This window comes from Oncorhynchus mykiss, chromosome 12, assembly GCF_057628025.1.
Source record: "Oncorhynchus mykiss isolate SJ-2025 chromosome 12, ASM5762802v1, whole genome shotgun sequence".
Lineage (NCBI taxonomy): Eukaryota > Metazoa > Chordata > Actinopteri > Salmoniformes > Salmonidae > Oncorhynchus > Oncorhynchus mykiss.
Genome location: NC_143033.1, coordinates 91998387 through 92016384, shown reverse-complemented (window position 1 = coordinate 92016384; position 17998 = coordinate 91998387). Strand labels below are relative to the sequence as shown.

The 17998-nt window shown below is 42.4% G+C and overlaps 1 protein-coding gene across 2 annotated transcripts in view; it reads right to left on the bottom strand.

Moving 5' to 3' along the window:
* The window catches only part of LOC110538765 (extracellular serine/threonine protein kinase FAM20C), a 73209-nt gene extending 59502 nt beyond the window's left edge, over window positions 1-13707 (bottom strand). For both annotated transcript variants that reach the window (XM_090191519.1, XM_090191520.1), the window contains exons 1-3: window positions 12091-13707; window positions 10408-10589; window positions 6054-6132 (exon numbers count right to left, since the gene is read on the bottom strand). In XM_090191519.1, the coding sequence (XP_090047645.1) occupies window positions 6054-6132; window positions 10408-10589; window positions 12091-12650 (821 nt within the window). In that variant the 5' untranslated portion in view covers window positions 12651-13707. The remainder of the gene's footprint in view (window positions 1-6053; window positions 6133-10407; window positions 10590-12090) is intronic.
* Window positions 13708-17998: the final 4291 nt, after the last annotated feature.

Here is a 17998-nt window from a genome sequence, read left to right as displayed (position 1 = left end):
TTATGTGAGCCAGGACTGTTCACAGTGAGACTGTGGGATAATGAAGCCCTTGACTGAACCACCCTGCAGGCCTACTTGTTGACTCTCTACCAAGGGTGTGAGCATGAACTCCTCTTAGCCCCCTTGCTTGTCTCTCCCACCGTCACGCCTCTGGAAGACTCATTGAAAATCTTTTCTCGAGGCATCGGAAATCTGAACACAACAACATTCCTCTAAATGTGTCCTAGACCATCCTAGGCCTCACTGCTGAGATGGATTCAGTTGATATGTCAACAGGTTTTATGAACTCCGTTCCACTGAACGGTGAGTTGCATTAGTTGTTGAGGTTCTCAACCCTTCGCCGCAAAATCTAAATCCATACACACACATATTTTAGCTCTCCTAACTTTTTTATGAGGCCCTACAAATGGAGCAGTGGGCGGTTTGGTTCTTGCGTGTCCGACCTCACTCCTACCTCACGCTGGTAGACACATTTACATCAAGCTCAAAGGAACTCAACATGGGAGCTGCTTTGATGCCTGGTGAACATCCAGATGCACAACTGGACAGGTGGCGGAGGACCAACACACAGCTCAGTAGCTAGCTAACACTCTGAAGATACACCACCCCGGGGTCCAGCTTAGACTCAAGGACACGTCAATGGAACCTATGAACAGGAGTATTTCCTGGGTCCGGTCATATGAACAGGGAAACTCAGGGCCCTAGTCGTAGCATGTAGTTATAGCATATAGCTAGTTAGTTAGAATTTGAATTCAAATGATCAGCCATTCATAATGCTGCAGTGGCATGATAGTGTTGCTGCCATGGCAAGCCTGCTCTAATTAAAGGAACACATCTGTAGCATACAGTCGGGTTATAAAAGATAATTATAGCATATAACTAGAGCTCAGAGCTTTTCCTGAGAGCTCATACAGCAAAAACTGGCCCTGCCTATAAGATCAGTGAGCAGCCCCCAACAAAACACACTCCAGACATTTTACATTATATCTAGCATAGACATAGCAAAAATAAAGGAAGAACTTGAGCAACTGAAGGATACGAAGTATATTGAAAGCAGGTGGTTCCACACAGGTGTGTTTCCTAAGATAACTAAGCAATTACCATCCCATCATGCTTAGGGTCATATATAAAAATGCCCATTATTCTGGCTACCCTGGCTAGAAGAAGAGATATCTGTGACTTGTGCTCCCATGGCACCTCTTGTTCTAGGTGTGTGTCACCCACTGTTTCCATTGCTCTGCCCATCAATCAACTGCATCTGCACTCAGAGATGGCCATATAAAACGCTGTGTGTGTGTGGGGGAAGGAATGTGGGGGTCGTGGAGGAGTGTGTGTGTGTGTGTGTGTGTGTGTGTGTGTGTGTGTGTGTGTGTCTCAGTTACCAGATCTCAACAAAAATGAACACTTATGGGAGATTCTGGAGCATGTTTTACCATCATCAACAAATGCAAGTATTGAAGCTGTTCTGGCTCGTGGTCGTGGAGGCCCAACGCCCTATTAATAAGACACTTTATGTTGGTGCTTCCTTTACTTTGGGCAGTTACCAGAACATTCTACATTCTTACTCCGTCTTTCAGTATCATCAGTAACCATCTGTCCTATGAGGAACTTTAAACTGTACATGTTGCACCACAGACACCCATCATTCCACTCAAGTGCATCCCTCAGGTTAATAAGAAGTCTGGTGCAATCTCAGACGTGTCATTAGGAGATTTCAGGTTAATAACATATCATTAAATGCAAGATAACTGAAAACTATGTCTCATCTCATAGCTAGACTAAAGACTATGTATCTGATGAAAAAAGTCCAATAGTATCTGATGAAACAAGAGATGTTACTGTGGTGTGATACTCAAGTGTGTTTTTCTACATGTGCTGCTATGGTCAATGACTATCATCATTCAATATACTGTATTTCAAACACCCCACTGACTATCATCATTCAATATACTGTATTTCAAACACCCCACTGACTATCATCATTCAATATACTGTATTTCAAACACCCCACTGACTATCATCATTCAATATACTGTATTTCAAACACCCCACTGACTATCATCATTCAATATACTGTATTTCAAACACCCCACTGACTATCATCATTCAATATACTGTATTTCAAACACCCCACTGACTATCATCATTCAATATACTGTATTTCAAACACCCCACTGACTATCATCATTCAATATACTGTATTTCAAACACCCCACTGACTATCATCATTCAATATACTGTATTTCAAACACCCCACTGACTACCATCATTCAATATACTGTATTTCAAACACCCCACTGACTATCATCATTCAATATACTGTATTTCAAACACCCCGATGACTATCATCATTCAATATACTGTATTTCAAACACCCCACTGACTATTATCATTCAATATACTGTATTTCAAACACCCCACTGACTATCATCATTCAATATACTGTATTTCAAACACCACACTGACTATCATCATTCAATATACTGTATTTCACACACCACACTGACTATCATCATTCAATATACTGTATTTCAAACACCCCACTGACTATCATCATTCAATATACTGTATTTCAAACACCCCACTGACTATCATCATTCAATATACTGTATTTCAAACACCCCACTGACTATCATCATTCAATATACTGTATTTCAAACACCCCACTGACTATCATCATTCAATATACTGTATTTCAAACACCCCACTGACTATCATCATTCAATATACTGTATTTCAAACACCCCACTGACTATCATCATTCAATATACTGTATTTCAAACACCCTGATGACTATCATCATTCAATATACTGTATTTCAAACACCCCACTGACTATCATCATTCAATATACTGTATTTCAAACACCCCGATGACTATTATCATTCAATATACTGTATTTCAAACACCCTGATGACTATCATCATTCAATATACTGTATTTCAAACACCCCAAGTGCAGCTGGCTTTCTACTATTTCACATCATTTTCTCACATGCAAGAAACACCCTGGATTGGTTGACTTGGTGCATGATGCAAACCTGCCAATCTAATCATAGGTTGCCCAAAGCCAGCCAAGCAAGTCTAGCTCAAAGCTAGCCCATAATCAGCCTAATGACAGCCCAAAGCTAACCCAAAGCTAACCCATAGTTCACCCTTAAGCTAACGCAAAGCTATCCCAAAACTAACCAGCCCAAATTAGCTCTATGCTCGGCTGGACTTGCTGAATGATATGAGGAGACATGATACGAGGAGACAGCCAGGGCAGTAACTCTGCATGTTAACAGTGTGAACATTGACACGTGCTGAGGCACAACGGCCAGTCAACACACACACACACACACACACACACACACACACACACACACACACACACACACACACACACACACACACACAGCATCAGCGAGACAGCCTCAGTCTGTCCTGCCTCCCCAGCTGTCTGTGGGGCTCAGGGACATCACAGAATCATACATATTTCTGCAAACACTATTGGAACCTCTGACAGATGAATTCTAAACATTGTCTCGTCTAGAGGCATTCAGAAATAGGAACTAAACACAGAGGGAAAAGCCTGAGTTGTGAATTGGCTTAATTTTAATGTGGGTAAGTGGACTTTGAGTACGCTAGCTCACTTTGTTACAAAATACCACATAATCTTAAACCATAGCCTTTGTTGTAGTCTTTATTTTTATTTATTCAACATCAAAGTAAACATTGGAGTTTAGCTAACAGAAAAGTGTGATACCTTATTAAACCTCTATGGGTCACCACCACATCGCACCTGCAATGAAGAAGAGGCAGCTCGCTTGCTCTCTCTCGCTCGCTCTCTCTCTCTATCGCCACACTGTGGTTCAATTCAGTCGGAAACGCCAGCATCCAATGTGTCAAAGTGGGCTCTTGAGCAATTACTGTTTGATCACAGGCAAGTTAGCCAAGACACACACACACACACACACACACACACACACACACACACACACACACACACAGTCTGTTTTAACGGTGGGGGAATTCACTGGGCATAATAACTCAGCTGGATGGTTTTTATGTGCCGTGCTTATGTTGGCAAAATGTCTCCCCCAAGAGCTTGGTGTGACGGCTCTGGGTTATCTTTTTAATTAACACGTAAGCCTGTTGATGTTAATTCATTAATTCATTGAAAACAGACTGATCATTCCCCACTAGAACAGATCAGACAGAAAATGAATGATGGATCCTAACCAGTCATGAGCGCAGCAGTTGAAATGTCTAGCATTTATTCTGGTTGTTTTTCCCTGAAATAAAATGTTTGGTTTTTAGGTAGCACTTTGTTCATTCCTTTAGTTGATCAAGCACATCAGGGAGTATGATATAGGATTTGGTGTTAAAAGAGTAAAGTAGAGTAAAAGAAGCAAAGTAAATGGCGGCTTGTCTTAGCATAAATAGGGTATAAAAATGACATAAATAGGGCATAAATAGGACATGAATAGGATATAATTAGGGCATAAATAGAATTAAATTGGACATAAATGGGACATAAATAGGACAAAATATGGCATAACTAAGACATAATAGAGCATAAATAGGACATAAATAGTATTATATTGGCCATAGGTAGGGCATCATTAGGACATAAACAGTATTATATTGGCCATAGGTAGGGCATCATTAGGACATAAATAGTATTATATTGGCCATAGGTAGGGCATCATTAGGACATAAATAGTATTATATTGGACATAGGTAGGGCATCATTAGGACATAAATAGGACATAAATAGTATTATATTGGACATAGGTAGGGCATCATTAGGACATAAATAGTATTATATTGGACATAGGTAGGGCATCATTAGGACATAAATAGTATTATATTGGCCATAGGTAGGGCATCATTAGGACATAAATAGTATTATATTGGCCATAGGTAGGGCATCATTAGGACATAAATAGGACATAAATAGTATTATATTGGACATAGGTAGGGCATCATTAGGACATAAATAGTATTATATTGGACATAGGTAGGGCATCATTAGGACATAAATAGTATTATATTGGACATAGGAAGGGCATCATTAGGACATAAATAGTATTATATTGGACATAGGTAGGGCATCATTAGGATATAAATAGTATTATATTGGACATAGGTAGGGCATCATTAGGACATAAATAGTATTATATTGGACATAGGTAGGGCATCATTAGGACATAAATAGTATTATATTGGACATAGGTAGGGCATCATTAGGACATAAATAGTATTATATTGGACATAGGTAGGGCATCATTAGGACATAAATAGTATTATATTGGACATAGGTAGGGCATCATTAGGACATAAATAGTATTATATTGGACATAGGTAGGGCATCATTAGGACATAAATAGTATTATATTGGACATAGGTAGGGCATCATTAGGACATAAATAGGACATAAATAGTATTATATTGGACATAGGTAGGGCATCATTAGGACATATATAGGACATAAATAGTATTATATTGGACATAGGTAGGGCATCATTAGGACATAAATAGTATTATATTGGACATAGGTAGGGCATCATTAGGACATATATAGGACATAAATAGTATTATATTGGACATAGGTAGGGCATCATTAGGACATATATAGGACATAAATAGTATTATATTGGACATAGGTAGGGCATCATTAGGACATAAATAGGCAAACGTGATATATTATGATGTCATTAACGTTCATAAATGGATGATTAGAAGGTCTTTTACTTTGTCAACATTTATTCAATCTGCCACAGACACTACAGACACTACGACGATACAGGTGCCACGGGCGCCGCAGACACCACATACACTACAGACGCTACATGTGCCACAGACACCACAGGCACCACAGACACCACAGATGCCGCATACGCTACAGATGCCACAGACACCGGCACCACAGACACCACCGGCACCACAGGCACCACAGTCATTACAGACATTACAGACACTACAGACACTACAGACACTACTTGAAGAGATGTCAGGTAGGTTATCCTTCATCCTTCTTGTACATTTTATACAAACGATTGGTACTTACTTCATGGGCTTGAACAGCGCCTGTCCGTAGTTATGGAAGGTCATGATGAGCTTCAGTTGAGTTCCTCCTGACTTCATGACTGTTTAGGGAAGAGACAAAGAGGTCAAATGTGAATTTACTGTATCATCTTGAGGTACAGAAACACACATCCACACAACCATACACGAGCACACACACGCAGGCACACACAAACGCAGGCACACACACACACACCAATGGCCACCCTTCCCCCACCCCACTAGGAATGTGACAAATTGAAACATTTTCTTAACTATTAAACAGCCGGTTTTAAGAAAAAGTATAAAATTCCACATGAATTCACAATGCAGAATATGTTCCTATCGCGTATGAGCACTAGGGGGCAATGAAGTTCTATGTCCCGCAGTAGGCTGAATCTCACATTTAACACTTGGATTAGGCCCTTTATCGTGGCCACTTGCTGTTGTGTTCGATAGTGATAATTAGAGACTGAAGGTGTTTTGGCCAAAATGAGCATTGAGACGATGCGTACTCGATTTCCCAACTGACACATCAATATTCCAGAAATATGAATCAATTTGCAATCATTGTCTTCCACGACCTGTCCAGTAGCAGTGTGTAGGTAAAATTACTGGGGAACCCAAGCCACCCCCCAAAGTGCTATATTACAACCTGTCCAGTAGCAGTGTGTAGGTAAAATTACTGGGGAACCCAAGCCACCCCCCAAAGTGCTATATTACAACCTGTCCAGTAGCAGTGTGTAGGTAAAATCACTGGGGAACCCAAGCCCCCCCCCCGCCCCCCAAAGAGCTATATTCCAACCTGTCCAGTAGCAGTGTGTAGGTAAAATTACTGGGGAACCCAAGCCACCCCCCAAAGAGCTATATTACAACCTGTCCAGTAGCAGTGTGTAGGTAAAATTACTGGGGAACCCAAGCCACCCCCCAAAGAGCTATATTACAACCTGTCCAGTAGCAGTGTGTAGGTAAAATCACTGTGGAAGCCAAGCCCCCCACCCAAAGAGCTATATTACAACCTGTCTGTTGTGATAATTGTGTTGTTTGGTTCATATGCCTTGACACTGTGATATACAGGCCTAAAGGCCGAGACAATAACAAGACACAGTGGCAGAATAAATTCAACCAAACCTTTCTTTCATCACAAAACCGGATAACATCCTCTGTCCAGTGAAGTCCACAAAGCATATTCCATGTACAGTAACAGATAGTTAGTTACATGACCCACAGCATGGTCAAGAAAGTTCATGTTTCTGACATTTTCAGACTTCTAAATAACTATTGATTTAGAACCACAGAGAGTTACTGTAAGTCACAAAGAAAACAGAAACTCCACTATTCCAGCACCATTTACACTTCAACATTTCAAATCACCTCTGCTTAGTCTAATACAGTGACAACTAAAAGATACCAAAAACTATTTAGTCCAATCAACGTAAGCTTAATATGATGCGGCTGTTCATGGTTCTGACTTCTATATGCGCGAGTGTGTGTGTGTGTGTGTGCGCGTTCGTGCAAGCAGAAAAACCCTACTTTTAGAGAAACGTCAATGCCATCCTCTCTTTGATGTTGATGAAACCTGTCTGTGTGTTTTCTTCACATTGACGTACCTAATACAAACGATTGGTAACACTTAGTGAATACCCTCTTCACCCTCTTCATAATGCATTATAAGCATTGTGAAGTGTTGTAAATGCACTTACAGTAATATGTGTCTTCATAGGAGGTCTTACCAAACTATTGCCTTCAGCTCTTTTCAGTGATCATATTCCAGTGATGTACAAATACATTATTATACAGGAAACAGTAGCTACTACACTTCAGCTGAATCCATGCATGGATCTCCTCCTTAATTGCAAAGAGAAGACTCAATAACCCTGTTAGAGGTGGACCAGGTTAGGCTGTACAGTAACTAGGAAACTCCAGACTACCCAGGAGGCTAGAAGTTGTCCAACTCCAAAACTCTCTCCGCCCGTGTAAAAGAACAGTACAATTACCTACGCCCATCTTTCCCTTCAGATCTGGCCGTAGCGCCGTCGCTCCGTTTCACGCAGAGGGAGTGGGCCAGGCTAAATCAGACACGCTCCAGACTCTGCCTGATTATCTGTCTAACAAAAGGCCTGAGAGGGGCTGTCTAAATGGCTTGTGTTTCTGTCATAATGGACAGGCTTTCAGGGGATTTGTCCATATATTACAGAGCATTAACTTGAGCATATTACACAACCCTGCAGCTCTGCCTAACCACAATGTAAACAAGCCCTGCAGTCTCCTCTTTCACTCTTTCTTTCTCCTTTGCTCTCACACTCACTTTATTTATATTTCTCTGTCTTTCTCTCTCAATCTCTCTTTATTTCTCTGTATTTCTCACTTAAACTCTGTCTTTCTTAAACTCTCTCTCTCCCAGCTAGGTCTCTCTCTCTTACTATTTCTCTCTTTTGTTATAGGGCAAGATGTATTAGATTTTCTGGTTGCTGGGTCATATTGATAGTGCTATCAGATAATCTAACATTAATCCTTTAGTTGTCTAAACACTTTGCCACCGTGACCTACCTCTATATAAAGCTTTCGAAAACTGCTTGTGACCCGCCCCCACAAACAAAACCATTGTGTGTAACTAGGACACTGATAATAAGCCGCGACCCGCGATCCAAAAGGAACTGGATGAGATGCACCAGCTGGGAAGCGCTGATCTAATCGACAAAACTCAAAAAGGTCATCCCTGATGAAACATTCAAATGAGATTCATGGTTCAAGTGGATTGAAACTAGGCCAGTGTTAGCATAGAGTAGCCTACAGTGTGAGTCACGGCCACCTGTAGTAGAAGCACTGCTATGCATTCCACAACGGTTATGATGGCCATCCATAGTGCTCTCTCTATCTGAGCATCCCTGAATTCATAAATGACAATGTATTTTTTTTTTTACAAAAGCTCCCTCTCGGTGGAACACTTCTGTATCATATTGATGAATGCGTTCTCTCTCTCTCTCTCTCTCTCTCTCTCTCCCTCTCTCTCAAACACACACACAGGCGTACACACGCACACACACACGCATGGTCACACACACACACGCACGCACGCACAAACACACACACACGCACACACACACCTGGGCCTCTGTAGATGTATGAGTTATGAGATGTTCTGCACACTGAGAAAAAGGTCATATCTTTACAGAGAGACAGGCTCAACCAAACATTATCAGCAGGAAAAATGCTGAAGTGGAAACTTTCCTCAATATCTGCACCCTGTGTTGTCTGTGTGGAGGTACAGTATACACACACACACACACACACACACACACACACACACACACTCACACACACACACACACACACACACTCCTCCACAACCCCCACATTGCTTCCCCTACACACACAGCGTTTTATATGGCCATCTCTGAGTGCAGATGCAGTTGATTGATGGGCAGAGCAATGGAAACAGTGGGTGACACACACCTAGAACAAGAGGTGCCATGGAGCATGAGTGATTACATCCTGTCCAGGAGTGATTGAGGAACTAATATCAATGCTGGAGGGAACTTTAATGGCGTGGTGCAGCGGTTCTTATTTTAGCCCTCGTCTTTGCATGCACACAAACATCAGCATAGACACGAGACTGTGTACGTATGTATCCCTCGCATGCAGGCACACACACACACCCACACAGCCACCCTGAGCCCCTTACACACACACAGGTTTATGATATGGCAGACCTCAGACTGGTGAGTGTACTTCATTGCAGCTGTAGCTCTCCAGTGGGAACAGTAGCAGTCACAGAGGTGGACACATTAAGCCTGCGACAGCCACATAATGTCACCTAAACACTCGGTATGATTGCTTTGAGGTCTGAAAGATTATTTTCCATAACCAAACTGTTTGACACAGAAGGATTGATGGTTTTTCATCTATTTTTCACTTCCTCTGAATGTATTTGCTATCTGTAACAAGGGCCTCAGGTAAAAATGAAGGGGGATTTAATTGAAACTCAGCATTGGGACAAAAGCACCGGATGTTGATTAAATGTGGCTTTCTATATAATGCCTTTACTTAAGTGTCTATGTGTGTATCATAGTTTTTTTTTCCCTCCCTCCCTCCCTCCCTCCCTCCCTCCTTCCCTCCCTCCCTCCCTCCCTCCCTCCCTCCTTCCCTCCCTCCCTCCCTCCCTCCTTCCCTCCCTCCCTCCCTCCCTCCCTCCCTCCCTCCCTCCCTCCCTCCCTCCCTCCTTCCCTCCCTCCCTCCCTCCCTCCTTCCCTCCCTCCCTCCCTCCCTCCCTCCCTCACTCCCTCCCTCCATCCACAACAGTCTCACAGAGATGCACTGCACAGTATTCTTGGTATTCTAGTTCATCCCAGACTCACCCACACTGGTGATCCTCTGGGTGACCAGATCCTTGAGCAGGGAGTCCAGGACAGGGTTGTGTCTGGAGTAGAGTTCGTAGCGGTTGATACCGATGTGGAAGCGAAGCCAGTTGGGGTAGGACTCGGCTGTCACCTCCCCTGTAGGGGGGTACTCCTCCTCTTCCACGTTAGCTTCATTGTGCCTAGTGGATGGAGAACAGAAGCGAGGGATGAGTTGTAGGAAAGGAGAAGAGGAGAGGAGCTCAACTGTCAATGCATTGTCTAATTCACTGCTACAGGTTTGGTAACAAAGATGACTGCTACAGCAGAGGAGGCTAGTGGGAGAAGCTATAGGAGGTTGGGCTCATTGTAATGGCTGGAATGGAATAAATGGAATGGTACCACATCAGACACATGGTAACAACGTGTTGGACTCCGTTCCATTGATTCCATTCCAGACATTACAATGATCCTGTCCTCCTACACTGTAGCTCCTCCCACCAGCCTCAGGTGTGTTCATAAGCCTCACAGTATTCTCCTGCATTAATGGGTGTGTTACAGGGTCTGCTTTGGGATTGGATGGATTTCAGATTTTTATGATGGTATCCAGGTTATCAAAAAGTTTCCTTAGAAATGTAATTAAGTCTAATCAAATGACATGAATTAAATCAAATATCACACCGGCCGTCAAAGTAGAGTCCTACATGCAATATCAAGGAAGCTGCCGCTTAATGAAGGTGTAAAATAGTGCTGTGATAAACAACACTATTTTGCTAAGCAAACCTCAAGCCAATGTTTATGATGTAACCACCATATATGGCAATCACATCATCATAAAATAAATTGGAGAGACTCACCATTGAAATTCAATCAATATGTTGTTTACACATGATTGAACATAAACAGCATCGTTATTGAAGTCATACATTGGCTACAGTCAAATCAAATAACCTAACATCTATGCCTACAGTGTTGGTTGAATACAGGACACATATCTGTGGCCAAACTCTCTTTTCTTAATTAAGTTGTTACATTGTAATAACACAATAAGTATGAAAATAGTATTCCTACCCCCACATGCTTAGGAGATCATTAGATATTAGAGTAAACCACGGCAGAATAAAATAGGTAAGTAGCCTACAGGTGCAGAGGGCAGAGGGGTGCTCAGAAGACCACCACAGTTCAGATCAAAAGAAAGGATGGATAGATAGTTTATTCACTACACAACGGTAGAGGTGGAGAGGAAGAGTTGAATAGAGAGATTGGATTGTCTTCCAGTTAACGATCTCCCCATAGAATGGAGAGAGTGTGAGGAGAAATTATGATAGATAGATGGATGGAGAGAGATAGCAGTAGAGAATAAAGAATGGGTTTACATGCATGACTACCACTTTGCAGTAGGTGCAATGAATAGTGTATGGACAATAAGTCATGTATATATAGTCATGTAGCCTTTAAGCTACGGGGTGTAGTGGATAGCAAGCAGAGATACACTGACTGATGTTCAGTTCAAGTATCTGGACAAGTGGACCATTAGTTATTAATATCACTTTTGTATTAATTTAATTAAAACAGTGAAAGCCAGGGAGGAAGTCAATTTAAGTAACGGTTGCTTGAGGGTAATAATCAATTTATGGCACTATACACCTGTCACCTTGATTTCTTATAAGGTGATACGCCTGATTCATTTGATCCCCAGCTTACCATTCTTGATTCCCCGCTGCTTTCGGATATAACCTGATGTCAGTATTGACGTTGAACAAGGTGTCGTCGTCTGTGAGGGTCGGCAGGTCCGTCTTGTATAAAGGATGCTCGAACAGAGACGGCAGCCGGAAGATACCGGGCGCAGCAACGGTCTTACCCCGGCTGGCGTCTCTGATGAGCGGCTTCTGGTTATCCGCTGCCCCGTCGTACTGTTTCATTCGTTTGAAAGACTCCGCTCTCTCCCCAGCGGCAGGGATTTTTTCCAGGGAATGGGACGTGAGGTTTGAGCTCGGCTCGTTGCTAAAATCTTGCAGGATTCTCAGCGTGTGTTTGTTAGGCCAGCCCGGTTCCGCCACCGACCTAGCGCGTTGCTTCCCCCAGCTCCCGGCCTCCTCGCTCGGGTTGTGAGTGCACTGGCAGCCACCGTTGCCGGTTTCCGGTCCCGCCGCTCGCTTCTCTAGTTTTGGGAGCAAGTCTATCATAATGTGCATGGTGCACGCCACCAAAAACACCATGAGTATCAAAACTCGAAATTTACGAAACAGTATCATCTTGATCATTTTGTACAGGATTCACTTCTAAGTAGTTGTTGTTATATCACTAAACCATAAAAGCAGCGCACAACACCGATATATATAAAAAAGTATAGTACATGTGAAATATGGAGCAAAAACCCAATGTAGATAATTTTGATATTTTTTCTGGTCATTCCAAACATAATCCGTGTTATATCAGAAACTCCATGTTTACGCACAGAGCGCTGGTCTTTTAGAAAAGACTGGATTATTCATATTCAACCAGATGGACATGCCGACTCATTGCGGAGAGCAGGCACCTTAAAGCAAATAGGTCTGTGGCTATTCTGAATACGGCACAAAACAATATCTAATCGTAATAGCAGTGAACAGTTTAGGGAATTTTAAACGTGTTTTAGCACAATTGCGTTGCGAAAGCACTGTTCCATCCTCAGAACATGCAATGCTGAGCATAAAAACGTGTCAATGCTGTCCAATCGTCATTTTTGTTAAAAGTCCGAGGGACAGTCTTTATTCAATTTCAGATTAAAAAATGTAGCCACCGTCCTTGTAGGAAATAGCAACAGGCACAAAAAAATGCGTTAAAGAAAAGCAACGCAAGAAAATCGACGAGATTTTAAAAAAAACATGTGATGCTTTGTCAGCTGAAGATACCTGGATGCAAGACTAGGCCAGATCCTGTCAAAAATATAAATCTCCCGTCTCCGTCTTTCCGTTCAAGGAACAGCAGAGCCAGTAGGCTACACCGCTTGGCAGGTGCAGAGATTTTCGCTTCCACTTGTCCCGTGGCTGTTATACTTCTCATTCGAACTAGTATCGTGCTCTTACTGGGTGGGTGTGTTAAATATTATGATCAAACCCGTCTGAGCCCAGCCTCGCCGGCGTCATAGGGAAGAGATTGGCTGCGTCTACATGCAAACAGCGATAGTGACATAAAAAGAGAGAGAGCTTCAGAAAGCGTGTTGGAACGATATACTGTAAACCTGGCTGCAACTCTCCATAGCGCAAGAAGAGGGCGTCTTCTATTTCTAATCGCAATACTGCTATGTACCACTGTGCAGTCGACCAGACCCTGCGCCAGGATAAAGGGGGAAGTTGAAATCGGTGAAGGGGCACACTTTTGGGGTGTTCTTGCATTTGAATCATATTAAATTCGGCTTATTTCACGCTATACCACAATACACATAAAATTCAAATGTCGAGGATCCGAGATCATTGATTGAGTGCTTTTGAAGTGACAGGCTACATATTTCTCTCCAACCTCTCTCCGCTGCGCTGTATCAGTACAATGGAAAGCGCCCTGCACACTAAAGCAAGGCCGTTTTGGTAATGAATAGGCTGCAAGATAGATAGGGTAAATCACCTATGACAAACAGCTGATGTGAATGCAGCCATACATACAGCTGTTTTACCAAAATTCAAACAAAAATACTGCAATACAAACGAGTGAAGGAAAACAGAACAACAGTACCAAGTAAGCCTAGTAAACAAAATATCAGATAAATAAAGGAATGACACAATCTACACTGAACAAATATATAAACACAACATGTAAACTGTTGGTCCCATGTTTCATGAGCTGAAATAAAAGTTTCATACACACAATAAGCGTATTTCTCTCATATTTTGTTCACAAATGTGTTTATATACCTGTTAGTGAGCATTTCTTCTTTGCCAAGATAAACAATCCGCCTGACAGGTGTGGCATGTCAAGAAGCTGATTAAAGAGCATGATCATTACACAGGTGCACCTTGTGCTGTGGAAAATAAAAGGCCATTCTAAAATGTGCAGTTTTGTCACACAACACAATGCCACAGATGTTGAATGTTTTGAGGGAGCGTGCAATTGGCATGCTGACTGCAGGAATGTCAACCAGAGCTGTTGGCAGATAATTGAATGTTAACTTCTCAAACATAAGCCGCCTCCAACGTCATTTTAGAGAATTTGGCAGGAAGTCCAACTGGCCTCATAACCTCAGACCATGTGTATGGAGTTGTGTGGGCGAGTGAGTTGCTGATGTCAACATTGTGAACAGAGTGCCCCATGGTGGCGGTGGGGTTATGGTATGGGCAGGCATAAACTACGGACAACGAACACAATTGCATTTTATCGATTGGCAATTTGAATGCACAAAAATACTGTGATGAGATCCAGAGGCCCATTGTGATGCCCATTGTTTAAGGTATCTGTAACCAACAGACACATATCTGTGTTCTCAGTTATGTGAAATCCATAGATTAGGGCCTAATGATTTTTTTTTTAATTCACTGATTTCTTCATATTGTTGTTCAATATATATTTAGCCTAGTTACATTAGCAGTAAACAAAAGGCAAATGGAGATCCACATAACAAAAACAGAGCCTACAGGCTAGTGACATGTAGCCATGCACAGCTATCTTGCTAAACAAATAGGTGAATAGGCCCAAACATGGAAAACCAGGCTGCTCATGAGTAAAGCTACGTGTTTGATATGGCACAATAGACTTCTGTGGATTAAATTCAATCCATGTAATCAATTAAGCAATGCCAGCCTACCATAAACACGTATCCAACAGGTATAGTTTACAATCACAGAAACCAATAGGCACCAAGAAAACCATTATAGAATGTATCTATTTCTATGAAGAAACACCAATATGTAGCTCTACACAGGGGCGTCATTTGGGTTCTTGCATTGGAATTATATTGAATTCTGCAGTAACTGAATATCCCAGACACCCTCTTCCTATGAACCCGTTGCTATTAAATTAACGTTTTTGGACAGAAAACCGGTGGCTAGGCCACTAGCGTAGGATTCCAGGCTAACTTGGGCTCCAAGATTATCAGGAACAGTAGGAGGCGGAGGGGGCTGTGGAGCCAGCATCCTGGCGGCACTTGTGGAAGGATGGGTGGGCTCTGCATGGGGAGCTAGATGGAGCTAGGCAGCATCATAGCTGCTGGGCTTGGCAGTGGCCTCTGTGGTTTGATGCCTTTGATTTGAAGGCCTATAAAATGTGCAGTTCGGAGCGGGATGATTGTTAGGCCCGATTATGTATTTTTGCGCATAAGCTTATTAGCTAGCCAATGTCGCCATGACATCACCTACATAAATGATCGTGGATTTCTATTGGAGAAGCAGTTTGAGCTTATCTTCATACTGTACTGTCTTTTGTGAAGCAGCTTCAACAGTAATCTTGACCCCGCCCTTATGAATCAAAATCAAATATTACAGGCAGAGGAGTATCACGTTATTCACTTACAGTAGCCTACCACAATTCAGAAGTGTTTTCCCCCACTTTTTAGGAAACCCAAAGAAGTCATACCAAACCATCCCAGTGGCTTTCCATAACCTATCCCCTACACACAGCCCCTCTGTCCATGGTGCTGGGGCAGCGGAGATACAGTTTTTGCGCCAACCTTTCATTCAATTATTTGAACTTTTTTGCTGTTTTTATGTAACGACATAAAACTAAAACTGAGGGGCTCAAGTTTCAAATGAGAGGGCTAAGTCCCCCTTTTCCCCCTCATGGAGCCGGGCCCACAGTCGACACTGATGCTCTGAAGCCTATAATATAGGAAACCTTGTGGACTTGGTCCATTAGACTACATCAACTGCAGGCCTAGACACCACTGGAGCATGCTGGTCCAACTTGGTGGATACACTTGACGTGCAGTTGCACATACCCATACGCCATGACATGAAGCTACATTCTTAGAGAGAAGGATTCCGAAAGGCATCTTCAGCTGTCCCAACAGGAAAAACAACCCTTTTTGATTCCAGGTAGAACCCTCTTGGGTTCCTCTGTGGAAAGAGTTCTACCTGGAACCAAAAGGGTTCTACCTGGAACCAAAAACAGTTCTTCAAAGAGTTCTCCTAACCTTTTAGGTTCAAGATAACTCCTTTTTTGGCAAGCCCATGTCCCCACTCCCCTCTGTGTCTGTGTGTCTGTATCTGTGTCTGTGTCTGTCTGTGTGTCTGTCTGTGTGTCTGTCTGCAGGGGTGCATTAGGACCAGAAATTAGCCCTAATATTTTTAATACATCATCCTATACACCATTATTAGCCAAATAAAGATCATTTTGTGAAAGAAAAACAAGTTAGATAGGCCCACTGGATTAAAATGGACCAGCTCACATGGCATTTGCCCAAAATGCCAGATGGCCAGTCTGCCCGTCTGCCCGTCTGTCCGTCTGTCCGTCTGTCTGTCTGTCTGTCTGTGATTAACTGTCTGAAGATGATGGGCTATGATAGGCACTATACCTAATCTCTGTACTTAACCCAAAGACTTCAATACTGGATCTCATTAATATAAGGATCTCATTAATGCATATGAATGTGTTGTGATGGCTGTTATGCATCAACAGCTTGAATACCTCCTTCTGAAAGTGAATGATAACAATAACTATCTGTTGTGAGAAAATGAGACAAACATTTCATTACGACAGCAAAAAAAACATGCAATTATTACATGCTGCAACAAGAGCTAGCCTGGCACCTAAAGCGCTCGCATTTCCATCCCAAATGGCACCCTATTAGCTAGTGCACTACCTCCATAGGGCTCTGGTCAAAAGTAGTGCACTATGTAGGGAATAGAGTGCCATTTGGGATGTAAGCAGAGGAAGAGGATTAAATGAATAACCGCTTAAGTGCCTTGGAGTTTATTCAATCTGCCAATTATAGGCCTTTTGACTGGCTAAATATACAACACACTCCTCATGCAGAAAATCTATTTACCTCGTCATGTGCCACACAGGTTCAACCGTGTGGGATGCACAGCAATGTGGAGCAATAAACATGAACTATCTATGGGCGAGAATGTCTACCGCTTAAAACATTACTGTAAAATAAATAGAAATGATGGGGAATACATATGATGTGAAATGGAGGGGAGGGAGGGGTTTGTGTGTGTATGTGTGTGTGTGTGTGTGTGTGTGTGTGTGTGTGTGCGTGTGTGTGTGTGTGTGTGTGTGTGTGTGTGTGTGTGTGTGTGTGTGTGTGTGTGTGTGTGTGTGCACGTGTGTGTGTGTACACTATGCTTCTGAAGGCACCACTAACTGGGACAGAATGGAAGAGTTTCACTTGGCTTCTGTCTCTTGTCCCAGAGGCATTTGTGTTCAAGTTCATGCCCCTGCCAGATTTGCACATCTAAATAAATAAAATAGGATCTTAAAGCTAACAAGTAAACAAATTGTTCTCCCCAAAGGCGAGCCTGCTGTCCCAATTCATCTTGTGTTTCCAGACAAAACAATTTGGCATGAACAGACGTCTGAGAATCCACTGATGCTAAGCTCTAAGTGTAAAGGTAGTCAATGCCCCAGCTCGCATCAATATGCAATTGGTTCTGACTGACAGAGAGAGAGAGAGAAACATGTAATGTGTTATTACATCTGA